Below are 21,370 nucleotides of genomic sequence, written 5' to 3' on the forward strand. Positions count from 1 at the left end.
TGTGTGTGTGTGTGTGTGTGTGTGTGTGTGTGTGTGTGTGTGTGTGTGTAGGTAGCTACTGCAACTCCAAATGTGTGGGTGCAGTGAAATTGGCAGGTGTGCTGGTGCGAGTTCTTATTGTGTGTGTGTGTGTGTATGTTCGTGCACCCCTATCTATCTACCCCCATGCACGGGGGTAGATAGATGGAGGGTCCAGGGACGCGGGCAGAGGCAGCTCATCTTAAAGTTTGAAGTGTCAGTCTGTACGGTGCACCGTTGTATAGAATATGTGCACGGCGCTTGCATTGCCTTGGCTGGCTCTCATGAAGCCCTGACTGTAGCAGGCCACAGGAGGATTCCTGTGCAGTAGATACAAGTTCCTTGTGCATACAGTACAAACACGGTGGGAAAAAAAAGAAAGATTTTCATTCCGAGAGAGAGAGAGAGAGAGGGAACCTCAGTACCTCGATCTGCCTTTCTGTGGGGATGTGTATTTCTTACTTACCGAGGTTCCTCAGAGGGATGCTAGACTCACACATTCAAAACACAAGCCCTGGTAAAAAAGAAAAACAACACTGTCTGTCTAGCATTATAAGTCCTCAAATTTACATGAAATTTACATTTTTGCCGTTTAGAGGATACTCTGCTCCAGACAGACTTACACGACGGGCGCGACAGCAGAATCAGCTTAAACTCCCGGATTGCCGACGTTATATTCAAGTGATAGTACGGAGCCACAGTAACTCTGTGAGAGTGTACAAATGTACCCTTATGGGTCCATTTGGTTGCATTTGCACACTCTCAGAGTTAAATGAACACTGAGGATTTTACTGTCCGCTTGGCTGGTGATGGAGCACTGGATTTATCCAGCCTTGTAAACGGCCACAGTAGGTCTCATGTCCCAAAAGGATGATTAGAATGATTGTATGATGTGAACGTGCTTCCCGTGGTCAAGAGTTATTGTTTTTGTAAAAGACAAAATAAATTAATCTGATAATTACATGTCCAGTAAAATACTGTAGCTTATCATAATATTTTTATCAAAGACATTTGATTGTGATCGTTACTGTAGATGTGTAAATGGTCTGCATTTCTATAGTACCTTTTTCCAAATCGTTTTACAATGTGCTTTTAGATTCACACATTCACACACAGATGGTGGAGGCAACCATGAAAGCACCATCGGGAGTAGTTAGGGGTTCAGCGTCTTGCTCAAGGACACTTCAAAATGAAGCCAGGAAAAGCGTTTGGGAACCTCTCAGTTCCCAAACGTTCACTCTAGCTCCTGAGCCAAAGATACCCCATGAACATTATGCATATAAGGAGTTTCAAAATATCCTTTAGGTACTTTTCATTTTGCAGGCACGGGCTGCAAACAGCGTCTGCCGCTTGCTGCCCGTGCCTACAAAATAAAAAGTACCTAATATGGACATTTTGTGAGTGCTGATGATCTTCTTTGCTTATATGAACTCTTCTGAGCCACGCAACCGGTAAGAGAATAAAAGTTGAGACTTGGGTTGTGCTTCAATTCTTGTAAAGTTTCATAATGAGTGGTTTGTCACGGAGGAAGAGGTGATAACAGGACAGTCTCCTGTCGTCAGTCCTCCAACATGCCGGCATGGCCGTCAGAAACCATCGACAACCACCCTCTACCAAACATTCCACCTCGGGACTCTGTCTGTACAGTATATTGTCATCTTTGTCTTCGTACAGAAGCGTTTGGCCAATGAGCGAGGTGTGATGTATATCCAGTATATCGGTTGTAGCTATAAAGGAAAGGAAATATCTGCCATCAACAGATTTTGTGCCAAAATCTTTTATCCCGTCCAGTATCGATTGTATCATTCCTCGTATTTCCTGACCTTTTTGTAGGGGGAAAGGTTGGTTTGGATCAATATTCCAGTGTGCATAGTTATACGTGCTGTATAGTAGAGTAGGTGTGCAAGCATTGTCCTGATGCATACAAAATTTCAGGTCACTGGGTTCACGTGCAAACAAGGGAGCTCTAGTTGGACTCGAGCCGTGGGATGGTAGAGAGAGGTGGGGGGGTTGGGGGTCTGGTGTGTGCACACGCACATGCATTTGTATAGAGTGGAATAGAGAGGAAGAGAAATGGGGGCAAGAGAGGTTGAGTGAGTGAGTGAAACCAGATGAAAATTGACAGCAAGGGCTCGTGGTGGGAAAGAGACAGGTGCATAGCTATAGGGAGAGAGAGAGGGAGATAAACAGAGTGAGAGAGCGTGTGCAAAAGAGAGAGGGAAGATGGCAGTGTAGGGAAATAGAAAGCGGGGGGGAGAGAAAGAGAGAGAAAGCTTGAGAGTGTAAACTTTACACTCATGCGATGAAGCACAACTTAGGCTTTACACTTTAAAGCCTAAGTTATGCTTTGTCGCATGACGGGTGACACAGAACAGATCTTCAAGTTAAAATTGTACTTTCTTTAATTGGACTTAAATTTAGAAAAAATAAGTTATTTTAGTGTATTTTGTAGTTTCTAGCCCAAATACAATAAAGGCCTTTTACTTGAAAAAATGTAATCCAACTTGAGTGCCTGGACCTGGAGTTTTTATGCCATTTTGACAATCTTTTCTCCCTCTTGGACTTAGGTTTTATAGAGCCTTTTCAGCCAATTCAGTTGTATTATGTACAAGTTCTATGTCTTGTAAAACAGAATATACGGTACAACCAGATGCCCTTATAAACTACTAAGATTTACTTCACCTGGAGCTACGGAAGGAGGAAATCCTTGGTGATATAGATATTTAGACTGTTAACCTGAGGATGATTCTAAACAAATGGTACTTCAGAGCGGCGTTTCCGGGTAACGTGATGACGTTTCTAAACGAACGGCGCTTTCGAGCGGCATTCGTTTAGAAACGTCATCACGTTACCAGTCCAAATATGGATATCTACAGTATGTTCGAGAGGATTTCCTCCCTCCGTAGCTCCGGGCGAAGGAAGGCATAATTGATGTGCAAGCAAATCTTAGTAGTTTATAATGGTACATGGTAAAATATTCTGTTTCACACGACATAGCATTGGTACAGAACATAATATAACTGAATTGGCTGAAAAGACTCAAACAAGTCTTAATTTTATGTTCAAGTCGTGCTGTTTCAGCTGGAGTTGAGATTCCCCATTGAAGTCCATGAGGCTGCCTGGAGGGCGGGTCAGAGAGTGCATCACTGATCACATGACCCCCCCCCCCCACTCCCTTTAGGGCAATAGATAAGAGTGGAACGTACTTTTTCTAATTTCCACACAGCAACTCAAAAGGTATAGTAATGGCATTGTTCAGCGTTGAAAATGAGTAGTATTCCCCTTTAAGAGGCGAGGGAGACTCTCAAAGACAGCGAGACAGAGAGAGAGAGAGTGTGTGTGTGTGTGTGTGTGTGTGTGTGTGTGTGTGTGTGTGTGTGTGTGTGTGTGTGTGTGTGTGTGTGTGTGTGTGTGTGTGTGTGTGTGTGTGTGTGTGTGTGTGTGTGTGTGTGTGTGTGTGTGAGAAAGAGAGAGATGGTCCTTCTGTTGCCGTGGCGTCCCTCTCCTCTCCTGGCTGCTCCCCTGCTCCTCCTCCAGAGAGCCCTGCTGTACTTAATAAAGGCCAGCAAAGTGCCAGGCAACACTCCAAGACCTGCTTCTCTTTTTCTCTCTCTCTCTCTCTCTCTCTCTCTCTCTCTCTCTCTCCACCAACTCCGCCAGGAATTTAGAGGGGAACAGAGTGACGGAGAAAGAAGGGCAAATTCAGAGAGAGAGAGAGAGGGAGAGTGTGATGGAGAGAGAGAGAGAGGGGGGGGGTGTTAAGTGAGGTGTGTTGGCTAAACCAACCAGCTGTCAGAGCAAGTGCTCAAATCTGCACTGCTTGTTTTGGTTCAGTCAATATACTGATGAAGTGGAGCTTTATTTGTAGAGCATGTTTGATACACATTACACAAACATTATGTGCTTTAATGTGAATGTGAAGTGAATGCCTCGAGCACAACAAGAACGCACCAGGAAGGACTTAACCACTTGGACCCTTGCATCCCTGTTCAGGGGAGAACAGAAAGTAGCAACCAAAGCAGAGATTTGGTGTAAAGGGAAAAAAAGAGTGCATCAAGTACAGAGCCAACTCAGGTCAGTTTTACAAAGCATAGAGGGTTTAAGTGATTAAAAGTCAGCTCATTCGGAATAGTCAGAGAAAAAAAAACAATTAAACAAATTTGCTCCCCGGAGCACAGGTCTCCGCCAGGCCAGGTAGCTTATTGTGGACCAACAAAGTTGAAAAATAAAAACGCAACAAAAATCTTGTCAGGTGGAAATAGGCGTGGCCTATTTGGGAAGTTGTGTAATGATCCAAGGGATCCAAGGGGAAAATTGATTGTGTGACCTACAGCTACAGGCCACAACGTGAATCGGCCTGTTATACTGTAGCACCATGAGGAATACATCGAAAAATGCATGCTTGCATTTTTCCCTTGGCCTAGTGGGAATGTGCGTGCAAAGTTCAATCAGACGTTGCGTTCATGATTTGAGGCATTTTGTTCAAACGGGCCACTCCTGCAAACTTTGAAAGCCAATCAGGAAGGAATATGAAAAATCTGACACATCTGTCTTGATTGACTTGACAATAGAGATAATGTGTACCAATTTGCCTGATGTTTGGACAAAATCTGTAGGAGTAATAAAAATGTGTTTTGCAAAAAAATCAGCCTCCTGGTGGCGCTATAACGGGGCGATGTGAAAAATGTTTGGGCTTTGTCATCCCGGGAGTGTGCGAGCACAGTTTCGGTCCAACAGTGCCGGAGATTAGCTGGTCACAGACAGATGGACGGACACAGGGACTGACAGGGGCGAAAACATAGTCCCCAGCCTTCGGCCGTCCGGCCTGGCGGAGACAATAATTTCAAAATAAAGTAAATGTTGAATCAAAAGCTAATAGATTGGTTGTAAACATGGCCACAGATGCAGTCCTGGCATGTACTGTAGTGGGCCTGCCGTGTCGGGTACAGACATTACTGCATGTCATAATAGGCAAACATTTGGGAAAAGTAGGCAGACATTCGCTGAAGATAGCAGATCTACAAGCTCACAATGCGTTGCAACGCGTTGTGTGCTTGTAGATCTGCAATTTTCAGAAGAGATTTGGTGTGGTAGAGGGGGTAAAAAGGAGGGGCCCAAGTATAGACCCCTGGGGGGACCCCTGTCAACCTATTATATAGGGTTTGAAAAGCACATCTGCTAAATGGTTTGGTGCACTTAGTTGTAGTATATGTAAAAATCAATAAGATCATCTTAAAATCTATTCTAAAAGGCACTGGAAGGCAGGTAGTGCATGTGTGATGTGAGGGGATAAACACATGCAGAACCTCTATGGGTGATGAGGTACAGTATTGCACAAGTAAGTCATGCTGTTTGGATGTGACTCATCATTTGTGTACAGTATATGTGAATTCATCATTTGTGTATGTGAACTGTGTATTACAGTACGTGATTTATACCGGGGGTTCCCAAACCTTTCCATGGCAAGGACCCCCAAATAGCCATAGCCTCTGGCTGTGGCCCCCATATTGTGAAATAGCAAAACAAAATAAATTGTTTCAATATATACTGTATATTAAAATTCAGTTCACAAGATTAGTTCATAAAGTGCTCAAGTTGGAGAAATACTCCATGCTAGATCTTTTGTGTGATATTCTTTTTTAATTCCCCCCCCCCCCCATTTTCCTATGGGCGCCCCCTGGCTGCCCCCCTTCGGATCGGAAGGGGGGGCCACTTTCCAAACCTGTGATCTACTATACTGAAAACCATTTGCCACCAACAGTATTTCCAGCTACACAAACACATCATATTGGCACAGATGCTTCCACAATATTGCCACAAAGTGCTTCCAAATGGTTTGAAGATGAGTAGGTCTTCCTGAATGCCATGTTGGCTTGGTCACAGTCATTCAGTTGTAATGTCGGTGGGTTTTGCGTAAGGAGTAGTTACAGAGATGTTTACAAAGGAGATGTCAGAACTTGTCAGATGAGCAAGCGCTTTACGACCTCTCTCTCTGTGTGTGTGTGTGTGTGTGTGTGTGTGTGTGTGTGTGTGTGTGTGTGTGTGTGTGTGTGTGTGTGTGTGTGTGTGTGTGTGTGTGTGTGTGTGTGTGTGTGTGTGTGTGTGTGTGTGTGTGTGTGTGTGTGTGTGTGTGTGTGTGTGTGCGCGCGCGCGCCCTGGGGATTGTTGCAAAATCTTGTGCAAAAGAAATGTGTGAGAGGGAATGAGAGCCCCAAAAAAGGAGAGAAAAAAGACGAGATGGTTAGAAAGGAAAAAAAGCTAAAAGAGAAAGAAGAGATGGTGAGCAAAAGGAGACCGATAGAAAGAGACTGTGTGTGATAGTGAGAGAGACGGAGAGACGGCGAGAGAGAAAAGAGAGACCCACGGAGTGTGACCTTGGCTAAGGTTTCAGTGAGCCTGTGGTGGATCATGTGACCCTGTTTAGGACGGCAGAGGATCAACTAGTCACACACACAACACACACACACATCTAAACACACACATCAACGCCGCTGTAGGGCAGAAACCTCTTATGTCCATATTTTCAGTTTGTTTGTAAATTAATGCCCTACTTCGCCGTACTACAATGTTACATACAAGTATTAAAAAAATGCAGATCTACCAGCTCCAAAATGTGTCGTATCCGGACGCATTTTGAGCTTGTAGATCTGCTATTTTTGTTTTAAAATTTGTTTTGTGTTAATTTATCTCTGAGATTTTACCACCCGCTCCATGAGGGTCCATTTGGTTACTGTACATCTGTACAGTCACAACATTTCACACAATTCTGTTCTTTCTTTGTTTAAGGTTTTCCCTCCCTGACTACTGAAACATTTTATGTTAAATACTTTTTTAATAGATCCCTTCCTTCCTTTGTTTGTAAGTCTGTCTGTCCGTCTGTCAACAAATGTTGCAGTGCTTTTACCACGAGATTGTTACATTAACATATGAGGTTTTATTCTGGCTCGGGGGGGTAGCTTTTCTTCACTCAGATAGCTTTACAGTGTGTATGGAATGACTCAGATGAGATGCACCAGTTACTCCCACTGTAAAAGTACAGTACTGTACAGCAGTGGTTCTCAAACTTTTTCGTGCCAAGGACCCCCAAATTTGATATGTATGTTGATATGCCACGAACCCCCACCTGAAAATATGTTGTGCCAGGGACCCTCAGAAGCAAAGATTTGTGTTAAAAATGTTTTTTGTTTTTTAAGATTTAAAGATTTGCACACATTTTCAAGATTTTTCAAAAATAGCAGATCTACAAGCACATACTGTAGCACGTCACTGAGTGCTGCGCTATGAGCGTGTATATCTGTTATTTTTGCATAGTCAAAGTATAAAATATGGTTAAAGTGGTTAAAATGATTGTGATCCTATATTAACTCATTTTGATGGGGACACCCTTGTATCCCCCCAAGGACCCCTGGGGGTCCGCGGACCCCACTTTGAGAACCAATGCTGTACAGTACAGTAAAAGCAACACACTTGCGCCTCCAATGTTCCTCTTGTACACAACAATCAATATCATTCATATGAAGTGTTTTTTTTAGGGTATTGTAATGAGAGCAAGACCCATAGGCTATATCAGACATTATTTGACTTTTGTGACGGCATCAATGTCGACAATTATGCAGCCAATGTGTCCCAGTTTGGGACACATGTCATTAGGCGAAAACATTGTCTGCTGCATTATATGAGCTTGTAGTTCGGCTAATTTTTTAAATGCTTGAAAAGGGTGTAAGTTGTTAAATAAAAAATGTAATATAAATAAAAGATGTTTAACTCATTCACTGCCACAATTATTGCTGGCCGCGTTTGCCCACTGCCAGAGATTTTTCATTGAAAAAAAAAAGTACTCAGGAGCCGAGATACAGAATTTTTAAGTTTTAAGTTAACAAGGAAGTGGATGGGAGTGTAGATCTTTAAACAATCATATCTCCTTGGTCTTTGGGTCAAATTTGAAAAAAATAAAATAAAAAAAATAATATTTTTTTTTTAACGTTTTTTACGTCAGTGGCAGGATTGGTAAACGGGACAAATTACGTTTTTTACGTCAGTGGCAGTGAATTTAATATATGCTTAATTAAAATATTGTATTTACCAAAACGTTATTTGTGTTTATTTGTTTTATTTGTTTGTTTATAAGCAATAGATGATCTCAAACTTCAAAGGGAAACTTTAATCAAATCTAACTCGATTAGAACAAATTGATTGGAACGTTTTGCTAAATATTGGCACATTGGAGCCAAAAATCCAGATCTAAAAGAGATGAATAATTTGGGGGTTGAAAAGAGGAATGGTGGAGGTCGCAATTAAGGTCCTGATCAAAACTATGGCCTACATTGATGGCAGTTTCTCCGGAAGGCAGAGAACAAGAGATGTTGGTGCAGGTAGGCTCCATGCTCCTCCAGGTGTTTAATTGTACCTGTACTCAGGGATGATTGCAGGCTTCCTTCATAAACAGTATCATGCACTAAATCACAGTAGCGAGACAGACAACCTGTCAGTCAGCTATTTGCTGGCAGCCCTGCGGTAGCAAACGGCAGGTCTCGAAACGTTGCACATGCGGAATGGGGAACACGTTTCACAATGGCATTCTGTATGACTGTGTGAGTTATGCATGTCTTATTACTGCCATACGTGGTAGAGAAATGACAGAACGAGATGAGCAGCTCCCGGGCCTTGCGGTTCACATAACCACCCAGCTGCACTCAAAAAGACACGTGAGAAATACGACCCAGTTGACAAGTCTTTGTACCTTGCAAATCCCCTCCTTTTCAACACCAATTACAGCAGAGTAAATGTCCCACTTTGTGGCCCTGGGTGCGGTGTCGCCCCCGCTAAATGCCAGACCGGTTTCCAACCAGGGAATATGTGGGTCAGTGGGGCAGAAAACAAAAGGTCCAAATGTGGCCCTGGGTTTTAACACATCCCTGCCATGTTGACCGCAATGGCAGCACCCTGCCCCCGTCGTCCAATCCCCTTTCCTATTTACTCAATGTAGTTTCGCTGCATATGTTTGTTCATTTGGTGTTTTGGACATACTGTACAGTTGTGATGTTGTGTTTCTCCCCCTCACACTGCCATGTGACGTGTGCTTTTGAGGGAATCAAGAAGAATGGCCAGAAAGAGGCAGCGAGACAGAGAAAGAGAAAAGTACAGTATAGACAACAACAGTTGTTGACCTACAATGATGTGTTTTGTAAAACATGCAATGCTAGCTGACAAGTTGTAGGCTTTTGCCCTGTGGCGAAGCATTCTGCGAGTGCCAAACACAAACAGGTCCTTTCAGTTGATGTTCGCTAACGTCGCTTCCAGTTTCAACCGGCTTATCTAAGGCGCCTTGGCTACTCCATTCAGGAGAACATAACTGTACCCTGTAAACTATTTCAACCATAGCTCAGCAAAAACATTTAATTAACTCGACCGAGAGCGATTTACTTTACTCGTGTTACGCTCAAACGTTTCGTACTTCACTTCAAAAACTGGCCATGGAAGTGGATGACAAGTAGCTGGTTATCACGAACATGTCAACCAATGCTGTGACCGCACATGAATCTGTCCCCCAGAGCCACTGGTGAGGGCCATTAGGTCTCTTTGTATCTGTAATAACTACATGCTATTGGCAGCTTTAAAGCCTCTCATGATCGAATACAATGACGCTTGAAGCCCTGTGGTTTGAAAGCTATCCCAGAGGCTCCCTGAAGAGCGCCTTTGTGTCACACAACAGCACATTATTTACGGGGGAATCTGTGTTTTCGTGGGCATCTTTTCAGCATGAAAAACTATATTTATATTCACATTTGTCTGATCATCAGAGCGCATCATTACTGTTGCTGGAGGTCTGGGCCGCTGCTGAAGGGTAATAGAAGGCGTTGCCTGAAGCCAGTTCTCAGGGACGCTCTCTCTGAGAGAGGCGAGGTGCTTCTTAATCAGTCAGCCAGTGGGTTGAATGTCATATTAAAAGACTCTGGCAGACGGCCATATCTGTGACTTTGTCCTCTACAAGGAAGAGAGAGAGAGGGAGAGAGAGAGAGGGGGAGGGATTGAGAGACGGGGCGGGGGGTTGGCAGGGATAGCATTGAGAGAGAGAGATAGCAAGAGATAGGGAGAGGGAGAATGATAGCGAACCATAGAGGCAGTGAGGGTGAGAGAAAAGAGAGAGGGAAGAGAGATTGAGAGATTGAGAGAAAAAACAGAGGAGAGAAAGACAATTAAAGTGAGGTTGAAATATTTAGATGTATAGGGTAACAGCGAGAGAGGAGAGACTGTTAAACAGTGTGTCGGAAAGTGAGAGAATCAGGGAGATAGATTTATAGATAGCGATGGAAAGAAAGACAGAGACAGATAGTGATGGAAAGAAAGAGACAGAGACAGAGACAGAGACAGACACACACACAGAGAGAGACACACACACACACACACACACACACACACACACACACACACACACACACACACACACACACACACACACACACACACACACACACACACACACACACACACACACACACACACACACACACACACACACACACACACACACAGTGATGTTACCTTATTTATCAATGCTGTCCCACTGTCTTCCAATTAAAACTCTAATGGATAATTACTTTAATACTTCAGCAACTCTGATGACATTTATAGAATAGCTGTAGACAGGGTGATGTAAAGTTTCGTAATACTGTATTTGACAATGGCCTCATTCCAGTGTATTGAAGCTGTGTATTAATCAGATGAAGTATTAATCACGTTTAGAAATTCTCCTTAAGTTGGGAAAGCATGCTACCACATACAAGCAAAAGTTACTTTCTTGTTTAACACAAATACAAATACTGTACATCGCAGTCAAGTAAGAACGTTACACACTTGTGCTTGGCAATAGGTGTTTTCTACTATAATTTGAGTAACCTCTGTCGGTCCGTCTTGGGTCGTGTGTCTTGGGTCGTTTCGTCTGTGCCCGATCAAATTGCGCATGCGTCGCATCCAATCCAGCCGCGACACACACGCTGGCTCTGTGTGTTCGCATGCGTCGCATCTACAGCCCCACAGCGTTACACTGTTGCACACACAGAACACTCGCCTCCGCGGCCGTGTATGCACGTTGGGGAGGCACGTGTCAAAATGTACATTATTTGTGTTCGCGCGACGGCCGCGTATGTGTGTTCGCGACGGGGGACAGCTCTGGCCGCATGAGGGTGTGTGCGTGACGGGGGGGTGTGTGGGGGGTTGCCTGTGGGGAGGGGTGACCGCGGGGGGTGCCGCGGGGGGACCCGCGGGGGAACCGCGCTACAGGACGTGCAATAACCTTCACCGGGTATGGTCTAGTAATAATAATGTTTATAGAAAAGTGTGACATGCAAAATGGCAAAACATTTGTTAAAAATACATGCTGGATGTATACTCAAGATGTACTGTACTGTATATCAAGAATATTGCTGCCCTATAGTTAATGGGGATGTTAAATTTGTTTTTTAAAATAAGTTAGATAGGTCTATATTCTGATAGCAATCTTTGCTATAGACTGTTCTGTTACAGGGGTCTCCCCGTCTCTTCAGCTCTTTAGTGAACAAATAATACATTTTCAGGTCAGGATACCAATTTTATCTAATCAGGAGAAATAGAACTCACACAGGATACACGATAAACAAGTGGAAATGGTGACACAAAGAAATAAAATGGAACACTATACATTTTAAGCTGATAAATGATCTTTGTGGGGTTCTCCCTTCTAATTGGATAAAATAGTTTTTAGTTTTTTTTTAAACATATCACTTTAAAGCTTTCTGTCAATTCTCCAATACAATACAGTGAGCACAACAACTGATCACCATGCATGTTTGTACATTACAATATAGTGTACATACAGTACAGTATGAAACCATTGTAGAATTGCAAAAGTACCACTTTTTTGCTGCATGGAAGCTGAATTAATGCTGCACTTGTTCACTGTCCCCAAGAGAGAATTCAGGAAAAGTCAGGTTTCTGTCTATTTTTAGCTGGTGGAAAATGCAAGGAAGGGTCTGTTAACTAGTTGGTTGAGAGTTGAGAATTTTGTTCTATTTTGTAACATTCCAGAAATAAATTGTCCTATAAGTACCTATGATGCAGGAAAGATACTGTACAGGAGGAGACCCCGATGGCTACCACTGTAATTGTTTCTAACGAGTTGGCAGTTAGGCTTCGGTCAAACTTTAGACAAGCTGTCCAAAATAAGTAAAATTTTGTTGGAGGATACAATTTGTAAGCGACCAACAAAATCCTGCAATGCAACAATCTTTCTCTTTCCTTTTGTGTGTGTGTGTGTGTGTGTGTGTGTGTGTGTGTGTGTGTGTGTGTGTGTGTGTGTGTGTGTGTGTGGGGTGTGGGGGGGTGTAAGACAGAATTAAATTATTGGGCAAAGGCCTGCCAATCATGTCCAACGGCCAAGAAGGTTATGTTCAATTATGATAATAAATGTGTTTCATATTGCTAAGTGGCCCTGACCTTTTCGATATGAATTGCAATTAGTTTTACTACCATTAGATAACAGACATTATGTGCATGATTGTAGGATGTGTGGGACACTCCAAGATACATTCAAATGCCTCTGAATGATGTGTATGTCTTCTAAGTACTGGCGTTTTACTTTCAGCTGATGGCACTCATATCCAGGTTATGGCTGTTGCTTATTTGTACTTTCCCTCGTGAATTCCAATCCCTTTGAGTCATTCTCATCTGCTTCACAGTACATACACATGAACCACTTGAACCCTAGCATCCCTGTTTGGCAGGGAACCAAAAATAGAAGATCTACAAGCTTACATTGTGAGTTTACAGAGGCTATTTTCGGCAAAGAGATTTGGTTGGACAGGGATAAAAAGAGCAGACCATTGACCAAGTACAGAGCCGACCCCGGTCAATTTAGTATGTGTTTAATATGTATAGAGGGGTTTAAGTGGTTAAAAGTCTGGGTTGTTCAATTTAGTGAGTTAAATGAACAATCCGGATGTCACTCTGTACTAAGATACTACACTGTAAGACAGGGTTAATGACTGAAGTCCTCATGCCTTCTCACTCCCACCCTCCAGTCCCCAAAGATGGTCTGAAGAACCAGGCAGCGTTCGAGGAAATGAGGGTGAACTACATCAAGGAGCTCAGGCGCTCAGTGGGCAAAGCTACCAACAACTCTGGCCAGACCTGGCAGCGCTTCTTCCAGCTAACCAAGCTACTGGATGCCATGCATGATGTAAGTACCCCAGTACCACTCTGCTTCAAGCCTGCATGCTGTATGCCAAGTGCCCTGCAGTGCAGGAATACAGTACACACTTCCACACTGGCAATGTGTTGATGTCTGTAGCAGCCTGCACACACGCACGTGCACGTGTGCGCACACACACACACACACACACACACACACACACACACACACGCACACACAGTCAGTATACCAGTCTTCACACTACAGTAGGAGGAGGGTGGAGGTGTCCAGATCATTTGGAAACATATTGGAGTATTGCAGCCACATAAGAGCCACAGCAGCCAATGCATGGTGCAATTGGTGCATTGTGCTAATGCCTTTACTTAGTGGGTCAGTCACACTCTGGCCGGGGGAATTAGGAATTATTGCATTCCAGTCCAGCCTGTCCCTTAGGGGGTGGGGGGGGGGGGGCTACTTTGGAATAGGCAGCGACCAGCCTTTAATGGTCAATGGAACAGAAGGCAATCAATGGCAGCATGTTGAGAACTGGACCGGTGCACGCGGCTCACTCTAAATAACGCCACGCACCAAAATCAGGTTGATCATTATTTATTCATATGATGATATGACGCTTCACTTCAAATCCCAAAGAGGAAAGAGACTGGGTTCAGAGACTGGGCAATGAGCTGGCTTCACTGTGGCTCTTAATGATTGAGTGAATGAGGTTAATGCAAATGGACACCTCTTCACAGAAGGTAAGGGCTACTGAAGCACCAGTGGCGCCCCCAAGTGGTTGACCGAACAATAATTATCATGGGGTCAGTTCCCAAATGGAAACAAAGAGGCTGTCATCAGTGTTACTACATTATCTGTAGCATTGTGACAGAATTATAACAGTGAAAATGTGTTAAAATTACACTAACCAGTAAATTACCACGTCTAGTTGTGAAAATGGCTTCTCAGCTGTAACAGAGTGGACATTAAATACATCATCTTTGAGACCCTTAAGAATGATTTATAAGTGGTTGTGTCTGAAACTAAAAATAGCTGATCTTTGTGATCTACGCGGTGTGAGCTTGTAGATCGGCTATTTTCAGTGCACGACACGGCGTGCAACCAAGGACAAATCAGGCATGATCAAATATCAGGAGCAGCTTTCCCATGAGTTGAAAGCAGTGCATTAAAACAGCTTTAGCATGTAAGCAGCAGCAATAAGCTCAGTAAAGTGCTACTGTATGTATTCATTACAGTATGTTTTTTTCCAAATAAATGTGTACACTGCACTGTGCATTTTGTTTAAATTATTTGATTTATTTGTGGGTCATGACTTAATGACTAAGGAAAAATGTTGTCCTGAGGCTAAACCAGTTGAGAAACACTGTCGTAGACCATGAGGCACATTTCAGCCATCAGATGGATGGCTTACTGGATGGGTTACTGGTGCGGTGGTCTAAAAAAAACGAAGGAACTAAAGTGGTGATGACTCCTTAGACGGAGACTAAAGAAATACAAAAAAAGTAACTTTTTTACATGCTCAGCCACGTGCTAAAGTGCTCAGAGTACATAAGTGATAGGAGGACAAACGTTTTGGTCACAAGACCATCGTCAGTGCCATATGGCACTCTGGGCTGTAAACAATCCAGCTAAAGATTAGCATGATTTTAATTAATGTAATCCTGCACAAAACTCGTTGGCCAATAGTGTCAGGGACCAGCTGTAAGAATAAACCTACATTATTAAAACACACTTGACCATCAACAGTCCGCATTGGGTCTTACTGTAATGTGCATAATCACAGAAATATGGCACTGGACTTTTGTATATTTGTATTTTGTAATCTCTTACTTTGTTTCGTTGTATTGTGGGCAGAGAGCAACCAAGTGAGTTCAACTCGTATATTGCCAATAAAATATTTATTCTGAAAAAAGCTATTGAAACCCCACTGCTAAATCCAGTTTTATTTGAATTTGACTGTGCGTTAATGAAACTGTGTGTGTGTGTGTGTGTGTGTGTGTGTGTGTGTGTGTGTGTGTGTGTGTGTGTGTGTGTGTGTGTGTGTGTGTGTGTGTGTGTGTGTGTGTGTGTGTGTGTGTGTGTGTGTGTGTGTGTGTGTTCCTATTCAGCTGGTGGGAAATCTACTGGACTTCTGCTTCTACACCTTCCGGGAGTCTCGGGCGCTGAAGGTGGAGTTCCCCGACATGCTGGTGGAGATAATCAGTGACCAGATACCAAAGGTGGAGTCCGGCCTTACCCAGATACTCTACTTCCACAAGAAGTGACTGACAGACTGACTGAAGAAACCACATTAAATGAACTGGAAAAGAGAGAGAGGGGGAGGACACGGGCAGGAGGAAGACGTGTTGGAGGAGGAAGGCCTTACCCTGCAGCGCAGCCTACACCTGTTGGCCCATGAAGCCACCACCCCAGCTTCTCCGAGTCGGGAGAGGAAGTGACGTGGTTGCACAGGAGGACCCTTGACTCTGCGGTCACCGTGGACTGGTCCCAGACCAGCGAAGAGGAGGTCAAATGACGGAGCCTTGTGCGTGAGAAAAAAAACACTGAGAAGGAAGAGATGTGACTAGAAATGTGACAAAGCATCCCTAAGCCCTGCCCCCGCCCAAAATCCCACCCTTTAACCCCCCGCCCAAAAGACGATGACAGTGTTTTATGATGGAGACAAAGCCATACATTTCTTAGGATGCGCTAATAGACACATTCACCTAGCACACACACACACACACACACACACAGATGCATGTAGAGGGGAATATTTCTCACTGAAAACACATGCTGTCCACATGCATTCACACAAAACGCACAGATGCACTCCATATGCACTAGAGGCAGACACGCGAAAACCTCCTGCAGTTCCTTGACAAAAAAGAAATGAAAAACTTGCAAACATTAACTGTGGCTTATGCAGTCTCTCACAAATAATAGCACTATGAATCTATATTCAAAAATAAATTATGCCAATACGTAGGGTTTCTTTTTGCTTCGCAGTCTACTGACATACTATAAGGCCACAGCAACAGAATTCATTACTGTAGGTGGTGCACCATTTTCTTGACAGAACCTCTCGGCTGTCTGTGGGGAGAACGGTCTAGTTGAATTATATTCCAAGGGCTATTACAAGCTAAATAGTGGCATAAAAATGTAACAAAACCCAACTTTGAATCTTAGCCGGTGTGCACACTACACCCACCAATAACACTCACATAATCCATTTTTATACAAAAGAAATAACAAAAAATAGAAGTTGTAAAACAATCAAGACTAAAATATGCAAAACTTCAGAACTTAAAGTTCTTGTTTTTGAAATAATAGTGTTTCTATTGTGTGATGAAAGTACAGTGCGCGTGGAAAACGCTCCAGTGTCATGGAGAGAAGTCACCCTTTTAGGTTCTCATGGTGGAGTTTTGACACAACATTGTTGAATGGGTACCTCTGTCTCAAAGTGTTCTGGAAGACCGCCGGAGAACGGGAGAGCAGAGTCCACCAGTCATTCACTCAATGAAAAAAAGGATTGTGGTGTTTCTGCTGGTAATGGAGTTGACTAAGGTGCGTCCCTAGTTAATCGGTGTTATTTGTGGAACCTCCAGTTGTCCATCTTTTCTCACAACGAAGCAAAACCAGCCCTTTGTGAACCAAAACTTATCTACTTGTTCCCGGAAATAATAAAAGCATTTTTTATACATACAAGTGTGTTGTAAAGGTTTAGTTTTTTGGCAAGACAGACATTTTACATTACGGTGCTTCTTTTTTCTACAAGGCGAAAAGAGAGCTACTTAACATGTACAGCAACCTAGCAAGTAACTGTCCATAACATTACACAATATGGACACACAAAATACTCTAATGTTGATATAATCTGAAAAAGGGAGCATTAGTCTTTGCAGTGCTTAATTCACAGCAAAATGTATCAAAATCCAGGCAAACATGTACAGGTATTAACCCGCTTTAAAGTCACATCCTACTCAGCCGTTTGTACAGAAAAATAAATGTTTTCTTTTTGTTTTGAGGTACATGTTGGTGGAACACTTGATAAAAGAGAACTGAATATTGCATTGTTTTGGTCACCTTGTCCTGCTTTTGTGTGTTTCTCATTTCTTTTCTCTTTGGGCCAACTATTCTTATTACTACTTCTACTATTATTACTACTACTGCTACTAGACGTATGGCAGACCTTGTCATCTGGACCATGTTTTATCTTGTTTCACACCCCACTGGATGATGCTACTGAAATGTGACCGCGCCTTTGGAGAGGGAATACAGTGCGGGGGTGTGATTGTGTACTTGTTTTTTTTGCGTGCCTGTGTATGAGTGCGTGTAGTATGGCCATGTGCATGTGTGTAGACTTATGTTTGTGCATTTGTTTGTTTGTGTGCGTGTTTTGTTTAGTTTTTCCTTCCTGGAAAGCATGTGCATAAATGAAATGCTTTGTTTTTCTCTTTTTTGCCTTGTTTTTATGCATTTATGTTATAGGATTAGGCATAACCTATTGCCACATTTAGATTTGCACAAGGACGCAATGTGAAATAAGGCATCAGTGCAGCTAGAATTAATTGTCCCTTTTGATATGTAAAGTGCGTTTGTGTAGGGGAGGAGCTCTGTGCTGTGTTGGTGTATGTAAAGTGTAAATGTTGAAAAGGCAGGATCCTGGCTTTGGTACCGTGATTAGAACGACTCATCTTTCAGCCCCCTATTGTGAATTATTGTTCAATTTTTTGAAGGACCCTGATGATTAACTCCTGCTTTATTTGTTTTTTTCCCCCCTTGTAGCCCTCCCAGCCTCCTTTTCTTTTAGGGGGGAAAAAAATGGTTAAATGGTTCATAGGACGAATGGGAAAGTATTTTTGAGAGAATTATATTTTGCTGGAAAACAATATTTAAGTACTTTGTCTAAAACAATATCCTTTTTGTAAAATGAAAAATGTTAAATGCATGCTTTTTGATGAGATGTTTACATTGTATTTAAAAGAAGGGAAACTTGTGCCTTTTTATCTCACCTGATTTACAATTTTACAGTATATAAATATATATACATATATATATATTGTAAATAACACAGCGAGTCTTTATGTTGAATATAGTATAAGAAAGACATTTCTACTTATAAACCATCCTGTTATCCTGAATATTTGCTAATTTGTGCGTTTTCCCCATTCGCCATTGTTGTTTTTGTGTGTGTGTGTGTGCGCGTGTGTGTATTGAATGGAGTAAAGAGGATTTAAGGCTGGAGTCCTGAATGTACCAAACAATGTTTGTGAGATGGGAGACTTGTGGAACTTACTACCTGAATGTTTGAAAGAAAGATCCTCTTTTTAAATAATGTTATTTGATTTGCCTGTTCACTTTTGTTTTTCTTGTTTTGTTTTGTGCATCGTTTTTCATGTGACTCAACTGAAAAGATTGACAAAATGCACTTATTTTGTAATGGATAGAATGGTGTATTGGTATAAGTGATGGATTCATGAGGTGTTTCCCAGTCTGTACCACCATACAAATACCATATACAAAAACCACACAGACAATATTGATGCTGAAAACATCTAGAGAACTCATCCATTCAGGATGTAATTATACTGGTCTGTCCTGAGAAAACTGCACTCAAAGATGAGCTACATGTCTGGCCATTAATGACACTACCATTGTGGACCCAAAGATGTCATGTGAAAATACAACATAACTGAAATGATGCGCTTACAGCAAGTCACCAGTGAGGCTCTGATAAAACACTGGGTCTACTGTACATTTCTTCTAATCATAACAAAAATACTAACCCTACAATACTGTTTTTTTTTCTTCATTATTATTATTACAAAGCAATTTAGTGTAATAAATAAATACCCATATACACAGTACAGCACTTTCCCATATTCGCGTCTCACCCATTGTTTAAGTCGTCCCCCATTCAAACCAACCCTGTATATTTGGGCATGAATGATTCAGTTGTATGTTGTACTTTTCGCTGTTGTTATTTCACTGAGAACACTATAGAGGATGGAGCCAGTGTCTTTGCCATTTTGTGTTTGTGAAGATGAAACTGGGTGTAGAGAGAAACTAAGGCTTAATTTATACTTCATTGCACGTCGGTGTTGCTTGGCAAAAATAACTGATCTTACAGCCAGATTCGTTGTTAGCCTGTAGATCAGTTACTTTCGCTAAGCGACACCTTTGTACTACGGAGCATAAATTCATCTTAAGAAGCCATATCTTCACAGCCTTGGCAGAACATCTCTTCTTAATAGATGGCGTTTTTGGAAAAAAAGAAAATCCCAAAAAATGAACTTTTTACTCAAAACGCTTTGTACAATATTTCTGAGCAACTCTCCACAGTACATAGACAATATCCTTCAGCATAAATGAATAATAAAAGAAGACTTTGGAGTTAGTTACTACAACCTGTACATCTGGATGCAGATATTGCCATACCTGTGTTTGCAAAACTATTGCAAGGTTCTAATAAAACCGTTAAATAAACTGAGGTGGTGTTATTGACTTGTGTACATATTTGTGTATTTGTTTCTAAGCTTTTATTCAAATAGAGAGGAGAAAGAAATGTGTGAAGACAGGATAGATAGAGGCAGAGCTGTAAAAGTATAGCTGGAGAGAGAGAACATAGAGGATGGGAGTCCGAAGAACGAGAAAGTTGTAGTTGGTGTGTAAGAAAACAATTTGCATTGTGCATAACCAAAAAGTACAAGGAAGGAAGACAACATGAGAAAGAAAAACAGCAATTGAGAGAGAAGGGAAAATGGAAGGAGAGAAGGACAAAATGGAATGCAAAACTGAGAGGGGGGAAGGAAAAATATGGGGAGAGAGGACGAGAATGAGAGAGGTGTCAGTGTGAGAGTGAGACTTTTACAGTGCAACACTTCCCCTTGTGCCGAGAGAGAGAGACAGACAGAGAGAGACAGACAGCGAGAACCTCGCCATTAACCTCGTTAAGGGGCTGAATCTGAAAACACGCCTGATTCGCCAGACTGCAGCACAGACAGTATTACTTTTTTGCGCTCTCTCTCTCTCTCTCTCCATCTCTCTGTTTCTCTCTCTCTCTCAAAATCCACAGCCGTCTCCAAATCTCCCCCAGATTTCCAATAGCTCGTGCTGTGTAGTCGAGCCAGATAAACGGCATCTATTGGATCAGGCTGATTTCACGGCTGTGCCCGCGCACATGGCTGCTTCCATGGCCCACTTTTCTGAGCTCTCTCTCCCTTTCTCTCTCACTTCCCCCCCCACCCTCTCCGTGCCGTCTGCATCCGTTGCCGCTTTTTTACATTTGTTTTTCTTTATCTCTCTCTCTCTCTCTCTCTCACTCAGTTTTGTTTTCACCCACACCAACACAGTATTACATGATTAAAATCAGTGACAGATCAAATATTATTTGATCTGTCACTGACTCAGTGAAGATACGAGAAAAACAAGAAGAAACACTGGAGACTCTTATCTTTGTTTAACACCCTGACACGAATTTCTGTTCCTCTTTCCTTTTTTTTTTGGCGTCTTTTGCTTTGTTTTGTTTTTCTGGGAAACCCTGAGACCTTTGTGTAACAGAGTTGTGTTGTTGTCCTATTTGCTGAAGCGGGTCTACTGGGTGCAACTGAAACACCAACTATGATGTAAGCTGAGTCATGGTACAGACCTATTTTCCACGGCTGAAGGACACTGCGCCATAGACCATATTCACACGGCGGCCATATTGGAATTTAACATTGAAAGTGCCGCCACCCGGGGTGGCTACTTTCATTGACTTCATAGAAACATGGCCGCCGTGTGAATATGGTCTATAGGAGGCAGAGGACAGCTGGCACACAGCCAGAGGCTCTGGGAAATATAGCAAATGAAAACATGCAACTGTGATACGTAAGCAAGCACAGTGGCATTGAATAAGTCTCCCCCTTCATGCATTTATCCTACAAATACTGTATCCTGCACGTACTGTACAGTGGTGGAAGTCTTGCTTTATGCCTTTGTCCTGCATATATCTTGCATTAGCACTGTATAGAGTGGTATAGCCATTGCAGAAGTCACCATGCCTACATTCATCCTGCATCTATTCTGTGTAAGTGCTGCATGCAGTGATAGCCAGTGGAAGTCCTCCCCACAGTACTGCATTTATCCTGCAATTACACAGCATTACAATTCTATACAGTGACATACAGTACACTGTAGAAATTCTCCTCC

At 42.5% G+C, this 21,370-nt stretch overlaps 1 protein-coding gene across 2 annotated transcripts in view; it reads left to right on the forward strand.

Moving 5' to 3' along the window:
• nr3c2 (nuclear receptor subfamily 3, group C, member 2) overlaps positions 1-19,684 on the forward strand; it is a 121,739-nt gene extending 102,055 nt beyond the window's left edge. For both annotated transcript variants that reach the window (XM_080416363.1, XM_080416364.1), the window contains exons 8-9: positions 13,074-13,231; positions 15,307-19,684. In XM_080416363.1, coding sequence (XP_080272489.1) covers positions 13,074-13,231; positions 15,307-15,462 — 314 coding nt within the window. In that variant the 3' untranslated portion in view covers positions 15,463-19,684. The remainder of the gene's footprint in view (positions 1-13,073; positions 13,232-15,306) is intronic.
• Positions 19,685-21,370: the final 1,686 nt, after the last annotated feature.

Source organism: Gymnoscopelus braueri (genome assembly GCF_963280865.1).
Source record: "Gymnoscopelus braueri genome assembly, chromosome: 2".
Classification (NCBI taxonomy): domain Eukaryota; kingdom Metazoa; phylum Chordata; class Actinopteri; order Myctophiformes; family Myctophidae; genus Gymnoscopelus; species Gymnoscopelus braueri.